General features: G+C 45.2%; 1 protein-coding gene across 1 annotated transcript in view; it reads left to right on the top strand.

Moving 5' to 3' along the window:
• nnt2 (nicotinamide nucleotide transhydrogenase 2) overlaps positions 1-21550 on the top strand; it is a 75835-nt gene that overhangs the window by 4364 nt on the left and 49921 nt on the right. Inside the window, exons 3-8 of the mRNA XM_078427498.1 lie at positions 9432-9661; positions 10658-10875; positions 12636-12723; positions 13144-13232; positions 15533-15720; positions 20867-21000. Of these exons, the coding sequence (XP_078283624.1) occupies positions 9432-9661; positions 10658-10875; positions 12636-12723; positions 13144-13232; positions 15533-15720; positions 20867-21000 (947 nt within the window). The remainder of the gene's footprint in view (positions 1-9431; positions 9662-10657; positions 10876-12635; positions 12724-13143; positions 13233-15532; positions 15721-20866; positions 21001-21550) is intronic.

Genomic DNA, 21550 nt, shown 5'->3' with positions numbered 1-21550 from the left:
TTACCACCTTGCCATCTCAAAGTTGTTTTCCATGGACTTGTCAGATATAATCCATATTTTAGAAAATAAGTGAATTAAAAGGTGGCACAGTGGCGCAGCAGGTGGAGCTGCTGCCTCTCACGGCCGGAGATACGGGTTTGATACTGCCCACGGGAGCTGTCTGTGCGGAGTTAGCACGTCCTCTCTGTGCCCGCAGGGGTTTCTTCCATGTTTAGATTTAGTTTAGAGATACAGCACAGAAACAGGCCCTTTCGGCCCACCGGGTCCGCTCCGACCGCACATTAACACTATCCTACACACACTAGGGACAATTTTTTACATTTACCAAGTCAATTGACCTACATACCTGTACGTCTTTTGAGTGTGGGAGGAAACCGAAAATCTCGGAGAAAACCCACGCGGGTCACGGGGAAAACGTACAAACTCTGTACAGACAGCGCCCGTAGTCGGGATCGAACCCCAGGTCTCCTGCGCTGCATTTGCTGTAGGGCAGCAACTCAACCGCTGCGCCACCCTGCCGCTCTAGATGTGTTCTAGTTGCCTCTCACGTTCCAAAGACATGCGGGGTTGTCAGTTAATTGGCCCTCTGTAAATTACCCCTCGTGTGTAGGGTGAAAGTAGAATAACATAGCACTAGTGTGAACAGGTGATTGTTGGTCGGTGTGGACTCGGTGGGCCAACGGACCTGTTTCCCCGCTGAATAACCTTCAGTATTAAAGGTTAATTTAACCGTTGCAAACTTGCCCACCATTTTCAGGTTGTCATTTCCTAGCAAGAAGAGATTATTTAATAATAATTACTGTGGGACTGACAAAGCTGTTCAGCCTTTCCCAGGCCTCTACTGGGCAGCGATCCCGGCAGCTGTTTATATTGGCTGTAACCTGATTCAACACTCGTGTCTATAAAGGAGTGATATGTGAAACCAGTGCACGTGAATTAAATGGCAGCGCCCAGTACTATCACAGTAGTACCTGTGATTCCGTAACTAGAGTAACTTTCAAATTGCTTAAGACTTAAGATGTAGCTGATTTAATTGCTGCCTGTCTTATTCATGTTAGGCACAATAAAATCATAAAAGTTTACAGCATTCAAGGATTCTTACCCCACTGATGATTGTGTAAGCTTTTTGGTGGAACGATTTTTAGAATTAATTCCAAGAATTGGGGGCATTTATGGTGTCTAAACTGCGCTGATAGGAAAGCATTTTACCCCCGAATCTAGCTCTACCAAATATTAAATCACCTTTCCCTTTTAAAAGACAGTTAATGGCATCTGTGATCCTATGCTAAGCTTTTTTCTCCCATGTGTTCTGTTTCATGTTGGTGTCAATTTTAAATATACAAATATGCCAATTTGGCTTGTCACAGAAGATCAGAAAGTATTGATGGGTAATAATTAGTAATGTATGTATTAAATATCAATTGTGAGCTGTGTTTTATTTTGTGAAGTTATGGCATACCGACACCTCTAAAAAATAGTGAAACAGTGTGATCACAGGCCCTTCGGCACAACCTGCCCACGCCGACCAACATGCCCCATCACACTAGTCCCACCTGCCTGCGTGTGGCCCATATCCTTCTAAACCTGTCCTATCTATGTACCTGTCTAATTGTTTCTGATGTATTGCGATAGTCCCTGCCTCAACTACCTCCTCCGGCAGCTTGTTCCATACATCCACCACCCTTTGGTAATAAACGAAACGCAACTAAAATAAGCCCTTTGTGGGAAAGGTCGGTGGGGGCAGTTTGGGCCGAAGGTCCTGTTTGACTCAATGACCTCTAACTGAAGGGGATAGAATGGGCTTTCTACTCTGCCACGGTCTGTTTTGTTGTTCTGTTTAGCTTGATCTGGCATCCTCAGACAACTTTGGTATGAGTTCAGATATTATTGAGAGTGGAATTTGGACTTGTATTTGTCTGGTTGGAAGTCCAATAATTTAATGTTTCATATAATTCCATTTAATATTCTCAAGGCAGTTCAGCGGGCAATTTAGCTCTGATAATTTTAATCACTGATTAACTGTGTTGGCAATATCACAGGACGAGCAAACCAAAAGGTTGAGATTCAACTCGCAGTGAAGTAGTTAGGCTTGTGATAGTATTATGGACGTATGTATGACTGATCCTGCAGTAAATTAAGTTCTGAACTAACAATCAAGAGAATGAAACCTTACATTGGACTGTGCAGTTTGAGAATTTAAATTTAGATTTTGAAAAATCTGTTCTTAAAAAATCAGGAAATGTAACAATTCAAAAGCTCCACAGTCACAAAACGTTGATGGTTTCACTGATGCCCTCTTTTTAGGGAACCTCTTTTCATAGGGCGGCACGGTAGCGCAGCGGTAGAGTTGCTGCTTTACAGCGAATGCAGCGCCGGAGACTCAGGTTCGATCCTGACTACGGGTGCTGCACTGTAAGGAGTTTGTACGTTCTCCCCGTGACCTGCGTGGGTTTTCTCTGAGATCTTCGGTTTCCTCCCACACTCCAAAGACGTACAGGTATGTAGGTTAATTGGCTGGGTAACTGTAAAAATTGTCCCTAGTGGGTGTAGGATAGTGTTAATGTACGGGGATCGCTGGGCGGCACGGACTTGGAGGGCCGAAAAGGCCTGTTTCCGGCTGTATATATATGATGATATGATATGATGATAAGTTCATAAGTTCTAGGAGCAGAATTAGGCCTTTAATCGTACTTGGCTTATGTGTGACCATATTCTTCACCTCAGTGTTTCACTCTTTGTATCAGAACACTTTGGTGGACCAAGGAAGTCTTTCACCATTTGCTGAAGGGCAGGCTGATTGTCCTCCATGGTTATGTGCTAGGGAGTGAAGAACATGTCTATCTTGCTAATTTGTGGCAAAACGACAAAAGCACAAGCAAAAGTTCCCATGGGAACCTGCCAACTTTGTCCATTCCAAAATGGATGTGATAATTTCCATTTTTGAACTTTCAGTGATTCAGCTTATAGTGTGGTGTCAATGCAGATAAATAGAACAGAGTATCTTAAAAACAAGATGATAAGTCAACATATGGACTGTTTAGAAAGAGGAGATAATGGTTAGAGTCAAAAACACTCTAACCATATGTTAAAGTGTTTTGTTTTAGGGGTGTGGATTTAGAACATTAAATATTAACCAGACCCTTCGGCCCACAATGTCTGTGCTGAACATGATGCCAGGTTAGAAACAAGAAACTGTAGATGCTGGTTCATACAAAAGGAGTCTGAATACACTCTCTAAAGAACGGCCCCCACCCAAAACGTCACCAGAACATCCATGTTCTCAAGAGATGCTGCCTGTCCCGCTGAGTTACTCCAGCACTTTGTGTCTTATGATGCTCTCCCCTGTCTGCACCTTATCCAAATTCCTCCCACTCCCTGCACATCCACATGCCTGTTTAAAAGCATCTTAAGTGGCATTATAACATCTGCCTCCACCACCACTCAGGCAACATGTTCCGTGCACCCAGCACTCTGTGTAACAAAAAACACCCACCCCCACATCTCCTTTAAACTCTCTCCCTCTCACCTTGAAGCTATGCTCTCTAGTGTTTAGATTTTAGCGAGACATTTAGGTTGAGGGAGGCGTTTGCTAAGTGTGGCACAGAGAAGTCCAAACATCAGTGTCAGTGGTGGCATAAAGAGAGAGAGAAGACTTTTTTTTACACAAAGGGTGGTATGTGTGTGGAACGAGCTGCCAGGAAGGTACAATTGTTTAAGAAACGTACAGACAGGTACATAGATAGGACAGGTTTAGAAGGATATGTGCCAAACGCAGGCAGGTGGGACTAGTGTGGATGGGACATGTTGGTTGGCATGGGCCTGTTTCCACACTCTATGACTCTAATCTCTCAAGTTGTATTTGAGGGAAGTTGGTGGAGGAGTTCATAGATGTTGAGAGGGATCACAGGTCGAGGGCCAAGATTCAGATTGGAAGGGGGCTCTGTGTCGCAGTGACCAGTGTGTCATGGTGATCACATCTAATCTCGCTATTTCAGAAGATGTGGCCAGAACTACGCCCTTTCTTTGGTCTCTACCTGAAACGTCACCCATTCCTTCTCTCCAGAGATGCTGCCTGTCCCGCTGAGTTACTCCAGCATCTTGTGTCTATCTTTGACCACTTTTGAAGATTTGATTCCCAATTGATTTAGTATAATAAACACCCATTGCACCTGTCTTGGCTGTTTAAAAATAAAGAGATTTTTGTGAGCTTCTTAAAAGAGAAAAGGCAGATAAGAAGGTTAAGGGAGGGAATTCCTGAGAATTAATAAGTCAATTAATATCTGCAAATTAGATTGAAAGTAGGGTGGCATGCAATGCAATGTTATTAATACAATGCAAAGCATTACTAAGGGATGATGGATAAAAGATATTTGAGTACTTAAATATAATTTAATTGAAGGCCTAAGCTAATGTAATCTGATTATAATTAAGTATTCAGGTATTACGTTGTTAAGTTTCTCAAGTGCCATCGGTAAATTGCCCAAGGCCATCATTGTGCTAATTTTGAGTGTGCAAATGGGAGCAGGAATGATCCAGTTTCTCGGGGCTCTGCCCCCTGCTGCAATGACCTCTGACAGTAGCACATGTCGGACAATTCATGCCCAGTGGACAAATTAAAACCTGCAGATTATGTTGCAGCAATCAGCTTCTGCTGGGGAAACGCAGCAGGTCGAGTAGCGTCTGGATGGAAAGGAATGGTCAACGATTCGGAGTGAAACTCTGCATCAGGATCGAGAGGGGAGATAAGCAGTATGAGGATGAGGCAAATGGAGCCAGGTGGGGGCAGGGGAGGGTGAAGGTGGAAAACACTGCTGGAGGATGGTGAACGGAGGCTACCAGTGTTTACTTTAGAGAGATCAGACTTATGGAGCGACACGGTGGCGCAGCGGTAGAGTTGCTGCCTTACAGCGAATGCAGCGCCGGAGACCCGGGTTCAATCCCGACTACGGGTGCTGTCTGTACGGAGTTTGTTCGTTCTCCCCCTGACCTGCGTGGGTTTTCTCTGAGATCTTCAGTTTCCTCCAACACTCCAAAGACGTACAGGTTTGTAGGTTAATTGGCTTGGTAAATGTAAAAATTGTCCCTAGTGGGTGTAGGATAGTGTTAATGTGCAGGGATCGCTGGTCGGTGCAGACCCGGTGGGCCGAAAGGGCCTGTTTCTGCGCTACATCTCTAAACTAAACTAATCTAAGAAAGTACCAAACAGGACCTTCGGCCCACCGAGTCCATGCCAACCAGCGATCCCCACACACTAACACTATCCTACACATAGTACAATTTACAATTTTACCAAACCAATTAATCTACAGACATGTATGTCTTTATAGTGGGAGCAAACTGGTGCTCCCGGGAAAAATCAACGCAGGTCATGGATGGAACATACAAACTCCGTAAGACAGCACCCGTAGTTAGGATTGAACTCGGGTCTCTGGCGCTGTGAGGCAGCAACTCTACCGCTGCGCCACCGTGCCGCTCAGTGCTGCAATCTGATCATTAAAGAAGGTGATAATTGGGGCGCAAGGAACTGAAGATGCTGGAATTCTGAGTAAAGGTGCTGGAGGAACTCATGCTGGGGAAACTCAGCGGGTCAGGCAGCATGTGTGGAGGGAATTGACAGACGGCATCCTGACACAAAAGAGCCCTTTTATTTTTACTTACTTATTTTTGACTATATTTTTTTACATTTTATTTGGAATTTTAAAATAAGCATATTTTTAGAAATGACTTGGGGAGAAAGTTCTTTAGTCAGATGGTGGTGAATCTGTGGAATTCATTGCCACAGACGGCTGTGGAGGCCAAGTCAGTGGATATTTTTACAGCAGAGATAGATAAATTCTTGATTAGTATGGGTGTCAGGGGTTATGGGGAGAAGGCAGGCAGGAGAATGGCGTTGAGAGGGTAGGATAGATCAGCCATGATTGAATGGCGGAGTAGACTCGATGGGCCGAATGGTCTTTATCTCTGCACCTATAACTTAGGGAAGTATGAATTTCCATCAAATAAAAGGCGCAAGTCAGGATTGTGATTGAATATCACTTGCCTGGATACCTCCAACCTCACTGGAAGGTCAACTACAGGTGGGACGAGGCAGTGTTGGCACCCAAGGCATTTATTCACTCAAACCAACCTAAACTCAGCAAAAAACACAAGGCTGGAGGGACTCTGCGGGTCAGTTTAGTTTATTGTCACATGTACTGAGGTACAGTGAAAAGCTTTGGGCGATGATGGCGGAATCGGCATCTGTGGAGGGAATGCACCGTTTAGGTCAGGATCCTTCCTCACAATGAAGGGTCCCGATCCAAAACGTCTATTCATTCCATCCACACATGCATTGAGTTATAGAGTCATGGAGTGATGCAGTGTGGAAACAGGCTCTTCGGCCCAACTTGCCCACAACGACTAACGTGTCCTAGCTACACTAGTCCCACCTACCTGCGTTTGGTCCACCTTATGAATAAGAGTTCCACCTACCTTCATAAGGTCATAAATTCTAGGAGCAGAATTAGGCCATTCGGCCCATCAAGTCTACTTCATCATTCAATCGTGGCTGATCTATCTGTCCCTCTCAACCCTGTTCTCCAGCCCTCTCCCCATAACCTCTAACACCCTTGCTAATCGAGGGTGCTAGTAACACCCTTATTAACCTTCTGCTTTCGGCTCAAGGTTCCAGCAACTGCAGTTTCTTGTGTCTCCAGCCCAACAACATTCTTCTTCAGAAGGACTGCAGCAATTTTAAACAGTGACGCACTCTTCCCACCTTGAGGAAAAATTAGGATTAAGTTGCAGATTATGTCCTGAAAAGTGGACAAATGCAACCGTATGTAGAGGCTGAATGCCAAGTCTGTGATTATGGCTCTGCCAACGATAGGACTCTGACCCATCAGTGAAGGTCAAGCTGTCATCTCCCAAAGGATCATTGACCTTTATTTCCTCGTGTGATCTTCCACTAACAGTTTCCAACCTGTGCCTCCACTTTTCGTGGTGGAATGTGGGCATCTTTATTCATTCCCTCTTCTCATGTATTCAGATCGAACCGCCTCTGAAATCGTGTGATTCTTTACTCCAGTCCAATCCAGGCTGCATGATCGGTGCTGGCCGGAGGAGCGGTTAATGTTTGACCAAAGAACCTCTAACCTGTGGCGGCTGAAAGCCAACAGTGATAATCCCTCCACTCTCGAAGGTATTTATTCGCAAAATGCTGGAGTAATTCAGCAGGTCAGGCAGCATCTCGGGAGAGAAGGAATGGGTGACGTTTCGGGTCGAGACCTTTCTTCAGACTGAAGAAGGGTCTCGACCCGAAACGTCACCCATTCCTTCTCTCCCGAGATGCTGCCTGACCTGCTGAATTACTCCAGCATTTTGTGAATAAATACCTTCGATTTGTACCAGCATCTGCAGTTATTTTCTTATATATCCCTCCACTCTCTGTCTTTCTCTCCCCATCCTCAATTCCTGGATTTTGCCAGTCCCATGACGTTTGGTTAAGTTGCTGGCAAGTCTCAGTTTTGCCATTATTTTGCCCAGGAATCTTTGGCTCAGCTAGACAGCAACTTACCCAATCTGCCACAATAGCCCTGCCTGTCCAAATGCATTTATATCTTATCCCTTAGAATCCTCTCCAGTAACTTTCCTACTACAAGAGGTAAGGCTCGCTGGGCTATCGTTCCCAAGCTTTCTCTTGCAGCCCTTCTTAACCAGAGGCACAACATTAGCCATGCTCCAGTCTTCTGGCACCTCACCCACGTTTAATGATGATCCATATACCTCAACCAGGGCGTTTGCAATTTCTTCTCTAGCTTCGCACAGCATCCTCAGATATATCTGACCAAGGCCAGGAGATTTATCTACCTTCATACACCTTAGGATGTTCAGCACCTCGTCAACCATAATACGAATGTCCTCAATACATCTACTTTAACTGTCACAAGTTCTTTGTCTTTCTTCACACTAAAAACAGAGGAGAAATACTCATTGAGGAATTTGCTATTCTCCGGCAGCCCCACGCAGAGATGACTGTTTTGGTTTCTGACTCTCTCTAGTAACTCTTTCTCTTTATGTATTTATAAAATTTCTTAGCTATCTCTTGGCTAATTTTTGCGTGGCCCATATTTTCTTCTTAAGTATGCTCCTCCAGGGATACACTTAGCGAATAGTGAAAGGCCTGGATAGAGTGGACGTGGAGAGGATGTTTCCACTAGTGGGAGTGTAAGTCCAGAGGTCACGGCCTCAGAATTAAAGGACGTTCCTTTAGCAAGGAGATAAGGAGGAATTTCTTTAGTCAAAGGGTGGTGAATCTGTGGAATTCATTGCCGCAGAAGGCTGTGGAGGCCACGTCAATGGATATTTTTAAAGCAGAGATAGAAAGATTCTTGATTAGTACGGGTGTCAGAGGTTATGGGGAGAAGGCAGGAGAATGGAGTTAGGAGGGAAAGATAGATCAGCCATGATTGAGTGGCAGAGTAGACGTGATGGGCCGAATGGCCTAATTCTGCTCCTATCATTTAAGAACTTATGAACACTTGATCCCTTCTGCCTATATCTGTCCATGCCTCCTTTTTCCTGACCAGAGCCTCAATTTCTCTGGTCATCAAGCTTCCTTGCCTTGCCCTTCATTCCACATGTACATGCATGTCCTGAACTCTTGTCTTCACACTTTTAAGAGCATCGTTATCTCTGTACTTGTACACTGCACAATGACAATAAAGTTTGTATTGTATTGTATTGTATCATACTTTCCGGTCCTTTGCAAACAAACAACTTACTCCAATCAAGTTTAGCAAGTTCCTGTCTAATACAATCAAACTTGGTCTAGCCTGAATTCTGAATTTTAACTTGGGGGCCTGCCCTGTCTTTATCCATAACTATTTTAAACCTCATAGAACAGCGGTTGCTGGAGATAGACACAAAATGTTGGAGTGACTCAGTGGGGCAGGCAGCATCTCTGTAGAGAAGAAATGGGTGCCGTCTCGGGTCGAGACCTGTCTTCAGACCGAGAGTCAGGGGAGATGGAGTCATAGAGATATGGATGGGGAAGTGCAGCTGCTGGTTTACACTGAAGATAGACACAAAATGCTAGAGTAACTCAGCGGGACGGGCAGCATCACTGGAGAGAAGGAATGGGTGATGTTTTGGGTCGAGATCCTTCTTCAGATAACATTAAGCATCAAACCCTCTGGTACTCTGTCTAAAATATCTTGCAGCTCTACCAGTTGCACCGCTATGAGGAGATACTTTCAACAGTACATCTGCCAGTTTGGGATTGGGAAACGCTGAATCTCTTTAAACTCAGCAGTGCATCTTCTAGATTACATCCATGTGCTGGGCTCAGGGCAGGCCATCCGTGATGTTAATGCTCAGGAATTTGAAGCTGTTTTTTAATCTTTTACCTACAACGCTTTTTCGCTGAGATATTTTCTGTCGCCTTACAACAGGTGTCCGTTATAAAGATCTGGTGGTCGGCATTCCCAAGGAAATTTTCAAGAATGAGAAAAGGGTGGCGATGTCTCCAGTGGGTGTCCAAGCCCTGGTCAAGCAAGGCTTCACTGTGAAAGTGGAAACAACAGCTGGTGATGGTGCCAGGTTCTCCGATGACCAATACAGAGAGGCTGGGGCCATTATCAATGATACAAAAGATGTCTTTGGATCTGATATTGTCCTAAAGGTTTGCCTCCCACCATTGACTCAAGTATCTTAAAATATTTAGATAATCCAAGAGGAGATTGTGTGTGTGTGTATGTGTACTTTTATCTTCATTCATATTAACTTGACTATTTTTAAACAAGATTTTGAAGTTTGCTCAACGGAGAATTTAATTTTACTGAGGAGTTCCGGATTGCCTCCTTTACATCAGTGAGACCTAGCGTAGACTTGGCGATCGCTTTGCCGATTCTAACGCACACTCCTCCAAGACTAGCATTTTAACTTCTCATATTTAAATACTCCTCAGTATTTTCCCATAATGACATTTCTGTCCAGGGCCTCCTCCATTGCCAGGGTGAACTGGAGGAACAGCACCATATTCAGCTTGGGTAGCTTACAATCCAATGGTACAAACATTGAATTCTCCAATTTTAGGTAACTAACCAAAATCCACACCCCACTTCCCTGTACCCTACCTGGACTCACGCCCATTTCTCCCCTCTCCTTCCACCAACATTCCTTCCTCTGACTTCACTAATCGCAACTCATCTATCCTTATATCACACATAGAGTCATACAGCATGGAAACAGGCCCACTCCAACCAACATGTCCCATCTACACTAGTCCCACCTGCCTTCCTTTTTAGCTCATATCCCTCTAAACCTATCCTATCCATGTAGCTGTCCAAATGTTTTTTCATGTTTTGAGGCGGGGGGGGGAGGAGGTAGGGTTGGTGAAGAGCTGGGGGCAAGAACAGACCGCCTTGTCCTGGTCTTGTTTCACCTTCAGCTCGTCACTAACCCCCTCCCTCCCACTTTCAGTCAGAAGAAGGGTCCGACCCGAAACTTCACCTATTCCTTTTTCTCCAGAGATGCTGCCTGACCCGCCAAGTTACGTCAGCACTTTGTGTCTATCTCCACCAAATTGATAGGTGATTTTAATTTTTCTTGATTTTCACCTGTTTGTTACCCGATGAGTTCAGGAATTTCTATCTTTTCTTTTCTTGCTCTTGTGCAGGTCAGGGCTCCAACCTTCAACGAGGAGTTGGGAGCGCATGAAGCAGAGCTGCTGAAGGAGAAGTCTACCCTTGTCAGCTTCATCTATCCAGCGCAAAACGCCGATCTCATGATGAAGCTCGCACAACGCAAGACATCTGTCCTAGCGATGGACCAGGTCCCTCGAGTTACCATAGCTCAGGGGTACGATGCCCTTAGCTCCATGGCTAACATTGCAGGGTATGTTGGATACTTGTTTTTAACGGGAAAAAGTGGAACTTAAATAAATGGATAAGGCAGGTTTGGGGGGATATGGGCCTAACGCAGGCAGGTGGGACTAGATTAGCTGGGACATGTTGGTCAGTGTGTGCAAGTTGGGCCGATGGGCCTGTTTCCACGTTTTATGACTCTATGACATTTCATAGCAATTACCAGTTTTATTTTTACTACTATTAATGCTTGTGTCTGCGATCAGACAAGAACTAATGGTGAAGGGAAGAACTTTGATGTGGCTATGGAAGAAACATAGATTTAGGCAGAACTGCAGCAGTGGAAGTAGAACAAAAATAGATGCATAGGAAGGAACTGCAGATGCTGGTCTACCCCGAAGGTAGACACCTAATGCTGGAGTAACTCAGCGGGTCATAAGGTCATAAGTGATAGCAGAATTAGGCCATTCGGCCCATCAAGTCTACTCTGCCATTTAATCATGGCTGATCTAACTCGCCCTCCTAAATAGGCAGGCAGCATCTCTGGAGAAAAGGAATAGCTGACGTTTCCGGTCGAAACACAAATACTCCAGCATTTTGTGTCTAAAAATAGATGCATGTTTTTGATGAGGATAGACTGAAAATGCTGGAGTAACTCAGCAGGACAGGCAGCATCTCTGGAGAGAAGGAATGTGGGGTTTCGGTTCGAGATACTTCAGTCTGCAGAAAGGTCTCGACCCGAAACGTCGCCCATTCCTTCTCTCCAGAGATGCTGCCTGTCCTGCTGCGTTAATCCAGCAGTTTGTGTCTATCTTCAGTGTAAACCAGCATCTGTGGTTCCTTTCCACACATGTATGTTTTTGGTATTAGTTTAGTTTAGTGATTCAACATGGAAACGGGCCCTTTGAAAGCGATCATCACAGAGGATCTGACATGGGCAACGCACATTGCCGCACTGGTGGGTAAGGCAAAGCAGTGCCTTTACCACCTTAGGCAGCTGAGGAAATTCAGAGTGTCTCTGAGGATCCTTCATTGCTTCTACTCTGGGGCTGTAGAGAGCATCCTGTTCGGCTGGTTTCGGGTCGAAACACAAATACTCCAGCATTTTGTGTCTAAAAATAGATGCATGTTTTTGTTGAGGATAGACTCAAAATGCTGGAGTAACTCAGCTGGTTTGGGAACAGTCTGGTTTGGGAACAGCTCTGCCCAGGACAGGATGGCCCTGCAGAGAGTAGTGCGTTCGGCTGAACGCACCATGGGAACTACACTCGTCCCCCTGCAGGACCTATACATCAGGAGGTGCAGATCCAGAGCAAGCAAGATTATGAGGGACCCCTGCCACCCCAGCAACAGACTGTTCCAGCTGCTACGGTCAGGCAACGCCTCCGCTGTCACGCTGTGAAAACGGAGAGGATGAGACGGAGTTTCTTCCCACAGGCCATCAGGACTGTTATAACTTTAATAACTCCAGGGACTAAATTTTGTCTTCTCTATATTAACTTTATTTATATGCTGTAACTGTAATTCTTTTTTGTGCACAATCCGCAGGCATTGCCACTTTCATTTCACTGCACATCGTGTGTGTGTGTATGTGACAAATAATCTTGACTTGACTTTTCACTGTACCACAGTACACGTGACAATAAACTAAACTGAAGCTAGACTTTGTGTCCGTGGACACAATGTCTCCATAGCCTGAATGTCAGCGCAGTGATTGCTGAATGTTTTTCTTTGTTGTGATAATGCTGGTGTTCTGAAGTCGATCTAAATGTTCTCAAATCTTCCGTCCAGGTACAAGTCCGTGGTATTGGCAGCAAACCACTTTGGTCGATTTTTCACGGGTCAGATAACAGCAGCTGGAAAAGTACCTCCGGCAAAGGTAAAACTTTGTAGTGCTGTAGAATTTATAATTTTGTGCGGCCGTATTGCAACGCTGAAGATAGACACAAAAAGCTGGGGTAATGTTGGAAATATGGTGTCACAAGGAAATGGAGATGCCGGAATCTTGATCAAAGTGCTGGAGTAATGCAGCGGGTCAGGCAGCAACTGCGGAGAGAATGATTACACACGTTTCAGATCGGGACCCTTCTTCAGAGTGTGAAGTAGGGTCCCAACCTAAAACGACGCTTGTCTATTCCCTGCGCAGATGCTGCCTGACCCGCTGAGTTACTCCAGCACTGTGTTTTGGATATAAGTGGTGTAAAAATTGTGCACTTCCATCCAAGTAACTGTACAAGAAACGAACCAGCTGTAATTATTGTTTTGTTCTCTTGTGATTTTCTCCCGTTACCTACACAAGGTCTTGGTCATTGGAGGCGGTGTTGCCGGTTTATCTGCTGCCGGAGCGGCAAAATCTCTGGGAGCCATCGTCCGGGGTTTTGACACGAGGTAATTATTTTTACAGAAAGTCCACCAAATGTTATTTTCAGTCTGAATGTCACACTCCAAAATGCGCATGAGCGTTTGGGGTGGCGCAGTGGCACAGCGGTAGAGTTGCTGCTTTACAGTCGCAGAGACCCGGGTTCGATCCTGACTATGGGTGCCGCCTGTACGGAGTTTTTTACGCTCTCCCCGTGACCGTGTGAGTTTTCCGGTTTCCAAAGACGGGCAGGTTTGTAGGTTAATTGGCTTCGATAAAATTGTAAATTGTCCCTAGTGTGTAGGATAGTGTGTGTACAGGGATTACTGGTCGATGTGGACCGAAGGGCTTGTTTCCGCGCTGTATCTCTAAACCTAACTAAACTACACATAAAACGTTTAAAATGCATAAGAAACCCATGATATAAAATATGATCGATATGGCCAGAACGCTACAATTCAAACCTAGAGAAAACTGTTCAGTTGAAAGGACAAGCTTCAACTTCATGCGGCCACATAAAAGTGTTGACACTTTTTAAGAGAGAGTGATTTAAATTTGTCTTCTTAGCTGGGGTGGCTGATGAATTGAATGCAGAGGTCAGCACAGTTGATTTGCATTGTTTTCTTAACTGGGGGCATCAGGAGTCACATCTGAGTTAATCTAGTTTCCAAAACAGATAGTCATAGTCAATGAAAGAGGCCCTTTGGCCCATTGAGCCCATGCTGACCATCAACCACACATTTACATTAATCCTACACAAATCCAATCCAATTTTTTTGATTTTAGTTTATTGGTACATGTACCGAGATACAGTGAAAAGCTTTTGTTGCGTGCTAACCAGTCAGTGGAAAGACAATATTTGTTTACAATCTAGCCGTCCACAGTGTACAGATCCATGATAAAGGGAATAATGTTTAGTGCAAGATAAAGTCTAGGAAAGTCTGATCTAATATAGTCCCAAGGGTCTCCAATGAGGTAGATAGTAGCTCAGGACAGTTCTCTGGCTGTTGGTAGGATGGTTCAGTTGCCCGATAACAGCTGGGCAGAAATTGTCCCTGATTCTGGAGGTGTGTATATTCACACTTCTGTACCTCTTGCCTGACAGGAGAGGGGAGAAGAGAGAGTGGCCAGGGTGCGACTTTATTCACTCCCTACAGTTATCTACCCCCCAGATTCTACCACTCCCCGTACACAAGGGACAGTTTTTAGCGGCCAATTAACCTGCCAACCTCCATGTGTCAGGATGTGTGAGAAAATCGGAGCATCCAGAGAAAACCCACGCGGGCACAAGTAATACGTGAAAACTCCACACTGTCAGTACCTGGGGTCAGGATTGAACCCAGGACTCCGACGCTGTAAGACAGCAGCTGTATAAGCTGCGACACTGTGCTGCTCCGATTGATTTGGTAGAGAAAACATCGAAACATAGAGAATAGGAGCAGGAGTAGACCCTTTGAGCCATGATCATGGCTGATCATCCAAATTCAGTACTCGGTTCCTGCTTTCTCCCCATATCCCTTGATTCCATTAGCCTTAAGTATGATATGTAATTCTCTTGAAAACATTCGGTGAATTGGCCTTCACTGCCTTCTGTGGCAGACAATTCCACAGATTCCTCATCTCAGTCCTAAACGGCCTACCCCATACGCCACGGGGGCGCAGCAGTAGAGTTACTGCCTTACAGCGAATGCAGCGCCGGAGACTCAGGTTCGATCCGGACTACGGGCACCGTCTGTACGGAGTTTGTACGTTCTCCCCGTGACCTCCGTGGGTTTTCTCCGAGATCTTCGGTTTCCTCCCACACTTCAAAGACGTACAGGTGTGTAGGTTAATTGACTGGGTAAATGTAAAAATTGCTCCTAGTGTGTGTAGGATAGTGTTAATGTGCGGGGATCGCTGGGCGGCACGGACTCGGTGGGCCGAAGGGCCTGTTTCCGCGCTGTATCTCTAAATCTAAATCTAAACTGCGACCCCTGGTCCTGGACTCCCCCCAACATTGGGAACGTTTTTCCTGCATCCAGCCTGTCCAATCCCTTAAGGATTTTATATGTTTCCATCAGATCCCCTCTCATCCTACATTACCGTGAATACAAGCCCAGTCGGCCCATTCTTTCATCAATACAACAAAGATTGATGAGTTGGTTAAAAATTGTTGGATTTGTGATCTCAATATTAGATTTTAACGGGTAATTAGAGTATTGTCTGCTACACATTAGCGAGAGGGGTTTGTCGGGGCCCTCTAAACATGAGTTCCAACCATTATTCCAGCCCAGTTGTATTTTCTGACCAGTTGACCTAAGTCGGTTCGATTTGTACAATCCTTGTATAGAGATGAAGCCCTGGAACAGTTTAAATCGTTTGGAGCAGAACCTCTCAGGGTGGATGTGAAGGAATCTGGAGAAGGGACTGGTGGATATGCTAAAGTGATGTCAAAAGAATTTATTGAAGCAGAAATGGCACTGTTTGCCAAACAGTGCAAAGACGTGGACATCATCATCACAACTGCACTCATTCCAGGTAATGACAACTTTAAACGTAAAAAGCTGTGTATATGATGTACTCACGATCTTGCTATCCTACTTGCAAAATCTCTTTTAAGAGTTTGGGTTTTTCCACAGGATTGAGTTTGGAGATACAGCATGGAAACTGGTCCTTCAGCCCACCGAGTCCACGCCGACCACTGACCACACATTCACACTAGTTCTAACCTACACGCCAGGGACAATCCCTGCCGTGGTTGGGATGTGGGGGGAACACCCGGAGGCAACCCACACGGTCATGGGGAGAACATGCAGACAGCACCCGTAGTCAGGATTGAACCCGGGTATCTGGCGCTGTGAAGCAGCAACTCTACCGCTGAGTCAGCATGCCACCCCGGAGGCATGGAACATTTTTCATTTGTGCAAATCAAAGTGCAATATTTAGAATCAATCTTCCTCCTTTGGGAAGCTGGTTCGTTCAATTTGCTTAGTTTAGTTTAGAGATATGGTGCAGAAACAGGCCCTTCGGCCCACCAAGTCGGCACCGACCAGCGATCGCCGCACACTAACACTATCCTGCACACACAAGGGACAATTTTACATTTTGTACCCAGCCAATTAAACTACAATCCTATTTATTCACAAAATGCTGGAGTAACTCAGCGGGTCAGGCAGCATCTCGGGAGAGAAGGAATGGGTGACGTTTCGGGTCGAGACCCTTCTTCAGACTCAATGCATTTTCTTAAACTACAATCCTATACGCCTTTGGAGTGCGGGAGGAAACCAAAGATCTCGGAGAAAACCTACGCAGGTCACGGGGAGAACGTACAAACTCCGTACAGACGGCACCCGTAGTCAGGATCGAACCCGGGACCTTGGCGCTGTAAGGCAGCAACTCTACTGCTGCGCCACCGTGCTGCCCTAAGAGAAATAGACAAATACAGGTGCTTCTCAGCTTCCGATGGGGCTCCGTTCCGAGAAACCCATCGGAAACCGACCGTATTGTAAGTCGAAATGCATTGTGATACACGCGATCACGTGGCCGGAAGCGAGCGGCGACTCGCTACAGGTCTATGCCGTTTGCATCATCGCAAAGTGGAACTATCGCAAGTCAAAACATCGTAAGCCGGGTAGCACCTGTACACATTTTGGTTCCATTGGCCTGGCAGTGACTAAGGTTCTATAATATAACCCAGACATGGAGTGGAGTGAGGTGGAGGATAAATACGTGGCTGAGGAACTGGTGCAGGGAGCAGGGTTTCAAGTTTCTGGATCATTGGGACCTCTTCTGGGGGAAGTATGACCTGTACAAAAAGGACGGGTTGCATCTGAACCCGAGGGGAACCAATATCCTGGCGGGGAGATTTGCTAAAATAACTGCGGAGACTTTAAACTAGTACGGTTGGGGGGAGGGACTCAAACACAGATAGCTAATAGGCAGTGTGTGAGGCAGGAGGCAGAAAAGGGAAACACTCAGACCCAATATGTAGGAGAGAAAGAAGGGAAAAGAAATAAACTGAGAATAAGAAATGATGGGTCCCTTAAATGTGTATATTTTAATGCTAGGAGCATTGTAAGAAAGGTGGATGAGCTTAGAGCCTGGATTGACATCTGGAAGTATGATGTTGTGGCGATCAGTGAAACATGGTTGCAGGAGGGTTGCGATTGGCAATTAAATATTCCAGGATTTCATTGTTTCAGATGTGATAGAATCGGAGGGGCAAGAGGTGGGGGTGTTGCATTGCTTGTCAGGGAGGATATCACAGCAGTGCTTTGGCAGGACAGACTAGAAGGCTCGATTAAGGAGGCTGTTTGGGTGGAACTCAGAAATGAGAAAGGTTTAGCAACACTTATAGGGGTGTATTATAGACCGCCAAATAGGGAACGAGAATTGGAAGAGCAAATATGTAAGGAGATAGCAGATATTAGTAGTAAGCACAGAGTGGTGATTGTGGGTGATTTCAATTTTCCGTATATAGACTGGGAATCACATTCTGTTAAAGGGCTGGATGGTTTGGAGTTTGTAAAATGTGTGCAGGATAGTTTTTTGCAGCAATACGTAGAGGTGCCTACCAGAGAAGGGGCAGTGTTGGACCTCCTGTTAGGAAATGAGATGGGTCAGGTGACGGAGGTATGTGTTGAGGAGCACTTTGGGTCTAGTGATCATAATGCCATTAGTTTCAATATCATTATGGAGAAGGTCAAATCTGGACCAAGGGTTGAGATTTTGGATTGGAGAAAGGCTAATTTTGAGGAGATGAGAAAGGATTTAAAAGGAGTGAAATGGAAATTGTTGTTTTATGAAAAGGATATAATAGAGAAATGGAGGATATTTAAAGGTGAAATTTTGAGAGTACAGAGTCTTTATGTCCCTGTTCGGTGGAAAGGAAAGAATAATAATTTGAAAGAGCCGTGGTTTTCCAGGGAAATTGGACACTTGGTTCGGAAAAAGAGGGAGATATACAATAAATATAAGCGGCAGGGAGTAAATGAGGTTCTTGAGGAATATAAAGAATGTAAAAGGAATCTTAAGAAGGAAATTAGAAAAGCGAAAAAAAGATATGAGGCTGCTTTGGCAAGTAATGTAAAAGTAAACCCCAAGGGGTTCGACAGATATGTCAATAGCAAAAGGATAGTGAGGGATAAAATTGGTCCATTAGAGAGTCAGAGTGGACAGCTATGTGCTGAGCCGGAAGAAATGGGGGAGATATTAAACAATTTCTTTTCTTCGGTATTTACCGAGGAGAAGGATATTGAATTATGTGAGGTAAGCGAAACAAGTAGAGTAGTGACGGAAATTAGGAGGATTAAAGAAGAGGAGGTACGGACACTTTTGAAGAATATAAAAGTGGATAAGTCTCCAGGTCCTGATAGGATATTCCCTAGGACATTGAGGGAAGTTAGTGCAGAAATAGCAGGGGCTATGACGGAAATATTTCAAACGTCATTAGAAACAGGGATGGTGCCGGAAGATTGGCGCATTGCGCATGTTGTGCCGTTGTTTAAAAAAGGTTCTAAAAGTAAACCTAGCAATTATAGACCTATTAGTTTGACGTCTGTGGTGGGAAAATTAATGGAAAAGATACTTAGGGACAATATATATAATTATTTGGATAATCAAGGCCTGATTAGAAACAGTCAACATGGATTTGTGCCTGGAAGGTCATGTTTGACTAATCTTCTTGAATTTTTTGAAGAGGTTACCAGGGAAATTGATAAGGGCAAGGCTGTGGATGTTGTCTATATGGACTTCAGTAAGGCATTTGACAAGGTTCCACATGGAAGGTTGATTAAGAAGGTTAAATCGTTGGGTATTAATAGTGAGGTTGCAAGATGGATTCAACAATGGCTGAATGGGAGATACCAGAGGGTAACGGTTGACAATTGTATGTCAGGTTGGAGGCCAGTGTCTAGTGGAGTGCCCCAAGGATCTGTGTTGGGTCCACTGTTGTTTGTCATTTACATTAATGATCTGGATGATGGTGTGGCAAATTGGATTAGTAAATATGCAGATGATACTAAGATAGGTGGAGTAGTTGATAGTGAGGTAGATTTTCAAAGTCTACAGAGAGACTTGGGCCTTTTGGAAGGGTGGGCTGAAAGATGGCAGATGGAGTTTAATGCTGATAAGTGTGAGGTGCTGCATTTTGGTAGGACAAATCAAAATAGGACGTACAGGGTAAATGGTAGGGAATTGAGGAATGCAGTGGAACAGAGGGATCTGGGAATAACTGTGCATTTTTCCCTGAAGGTGGAATCTCATGTGGATAGGGTGGTGAAGAAGGCGTTTGGTATGCTTGCCTTTATAAATCAGAGCATCGAGTATAGAAGTTGGGATGTAATGTTGAAATTGTACAGGGCATTGGTGAGGCCGAATCTGGAGTATGGTGTGCAGTTCTGGTCGCCAAATTATAGGAAGGATGTCGACAAAATGGAGAGGGTACAGAGGAGATTTACTAGAATGTTGCCTGGGTTTCAGCACTTAGGCTACAGAGAGAGGTTGAACAGGTTGGGTCTTTATTCTTTGGAGCGTAGAAGGTTGAGGGGGGACTTGATAGAGGTTTTTAAATTTTTGAGAGGGATGGACAGAGTTGACGTGGGTAGGCTTTTCCCTTTGAGAGTGGGGAAGATTCCAACAAGGGGACATAGCTTCAGAATTGAGGGACAAAGGTTTAGGGGTAACATGAGGGGGAATTTCTTTACTCAGAGGGTTGTGGCTGTATGGAATGGACTTCCGGTGGAAGTGGTGGAGGCTGGCTCGATTTTATTATTTAAGAGTAAATTGGATAGGTATATGGATAGGAGGGGATTGGAGGGTTATGGTCTGAGTGCAGGTAGATGAGACTAGGTCAGGGAGAATGGTCGGCGTGGACTGGTAGGGCCGGACAGGCCTGTTTCCATGCTGTAGTTGTTGTATGTTATATGTTATATGTTGAAGCAATGCTGCTCTCTTTATCATTGCCTTCGATTGGTACACACTTCTCCTTTACGGCAGTTTTAGTAACGTTTTAGTAACACAACGTTTAGGTTTGTATGTGCATTGGTCTCTGTGAATTGTCCTGGTGTGTAGGGAATAGAACTAGGTGTGAACAGTTACCAATGTTGGGGGCGTCCAGAACCAGGGGCCACAGTTTAAGAATAAGGGGTAAGCCATTTAGAACTGAGATGAGGAAAACCTTTTTCAGTCAGAGAGTTGTGAATCTGTGGAATTCTCTGCCTCAGAAGGCAGTGGAGGCCAATTCTCTGTATGCATTCAAGAGAGAGCTCGATAGAGCTCTTAAGGATAGCGGAGTCAGGGGGTATGGGGAGAAGGCAGGAACGGGGTACTGATTGAGAATGATGAGCCATGATCACATTGAATGGCGGTGCTGGCTCGAAGGGCTGAATGGCCTCCTCCTGCACCTATTGTCTATTGTCTAACAGGTGATCAGTGGGCAGCCTGGACTTTGCAGGCCGAAGGGCCTGTTTCCAACTAAACTAAACCAAACGGAACTCAGTGGGTCAGGCAGCCTCTGTGGAGGGAGTGGGCAGGCAAAGTTTCAGGGCCAGGATCCTCCTTCAGGCTGGTCGACGTACTTATGCTTTGACACAATCTTGTGTTTCTGCAGCCACGCGCAGGAAAGGTAAAAGCAAGGTCGACTCATTAACATGTTGCTAATACTACCTGATGTGTGGGTTCACAGGGAAGCGGGCACCAGTTCTTATCACCAAGGACATGGTGGAAACAATGAAGGAAGGTTCTGTCATCGTTGATCTGGCAGCCGAGGCTGGTGGGAACGTGGCTACAACAAAACCTGAAGAAGTCTATGTTCATAAGGTTAGTAATTTAGTTTAGTTTAGTTTAGAGATGCAGCGCGGAAACTGGCCCTTTCGGCCCACTGGGTCCGCGCCGAACAGCGATCCCCGCACATTAACACTATCCCACACCCACTAGGGACAATTTAAAAAAAACATTTACCAAGCCAATTAACCTGTACGTCTTTGGAGTGTGGGAGGGAACCGAAGATCTCGGAGAAAACCCACGCAGGTCACAGGGAGAACGTACAAACTCCGTACAGACAGCACCCGTACTTGGGATCGAACCCGGGTCTCCGGCGCTGCATTCGCTGTAAGGCGGCAACTCTACCGCTGCGCCACCGTGCCGCCCTGACAAAGTAGTTTTGAAGAGTCATGAGAGGCTTAGACTGTCCCCATAGTGGAAGTGTCCGAAGACAAGAGTGAATGAATGATTGATACTTTATAATTGTAACATGTGACAAGTCACAGTGATATTCTTTGTTTTGACGACCCAAGGTATGCAAAGAGTCGCTACATAAAGGGTGCCGACAACGTTACAAAGTATCCCACGCCAGGTCCTTATTTGTCCC

This window comes from Rhinoraja longicauda, chromosome 33, assembly GCF_053455715.1.
Source record: "Rhinoraja longicauda isolate Sanriku21f chromosome 33, sRhiLon1.1, whole genome shotgun sequence".
In the NCBI taxonomy this organism is placed as follows: domain Eukaryota; kingdom Metazoa; phylum Chordata; class Chondrichthyes; order Rajiformes; family Arhynchobatidae; genus Rhinoraja; species Rhinoraja longicauda.
The sequence above is the reverse complement of the archived record's forward strand: the minus strand, read 5'-3'. Positions and strand labels throughout refer to the sequence as shown.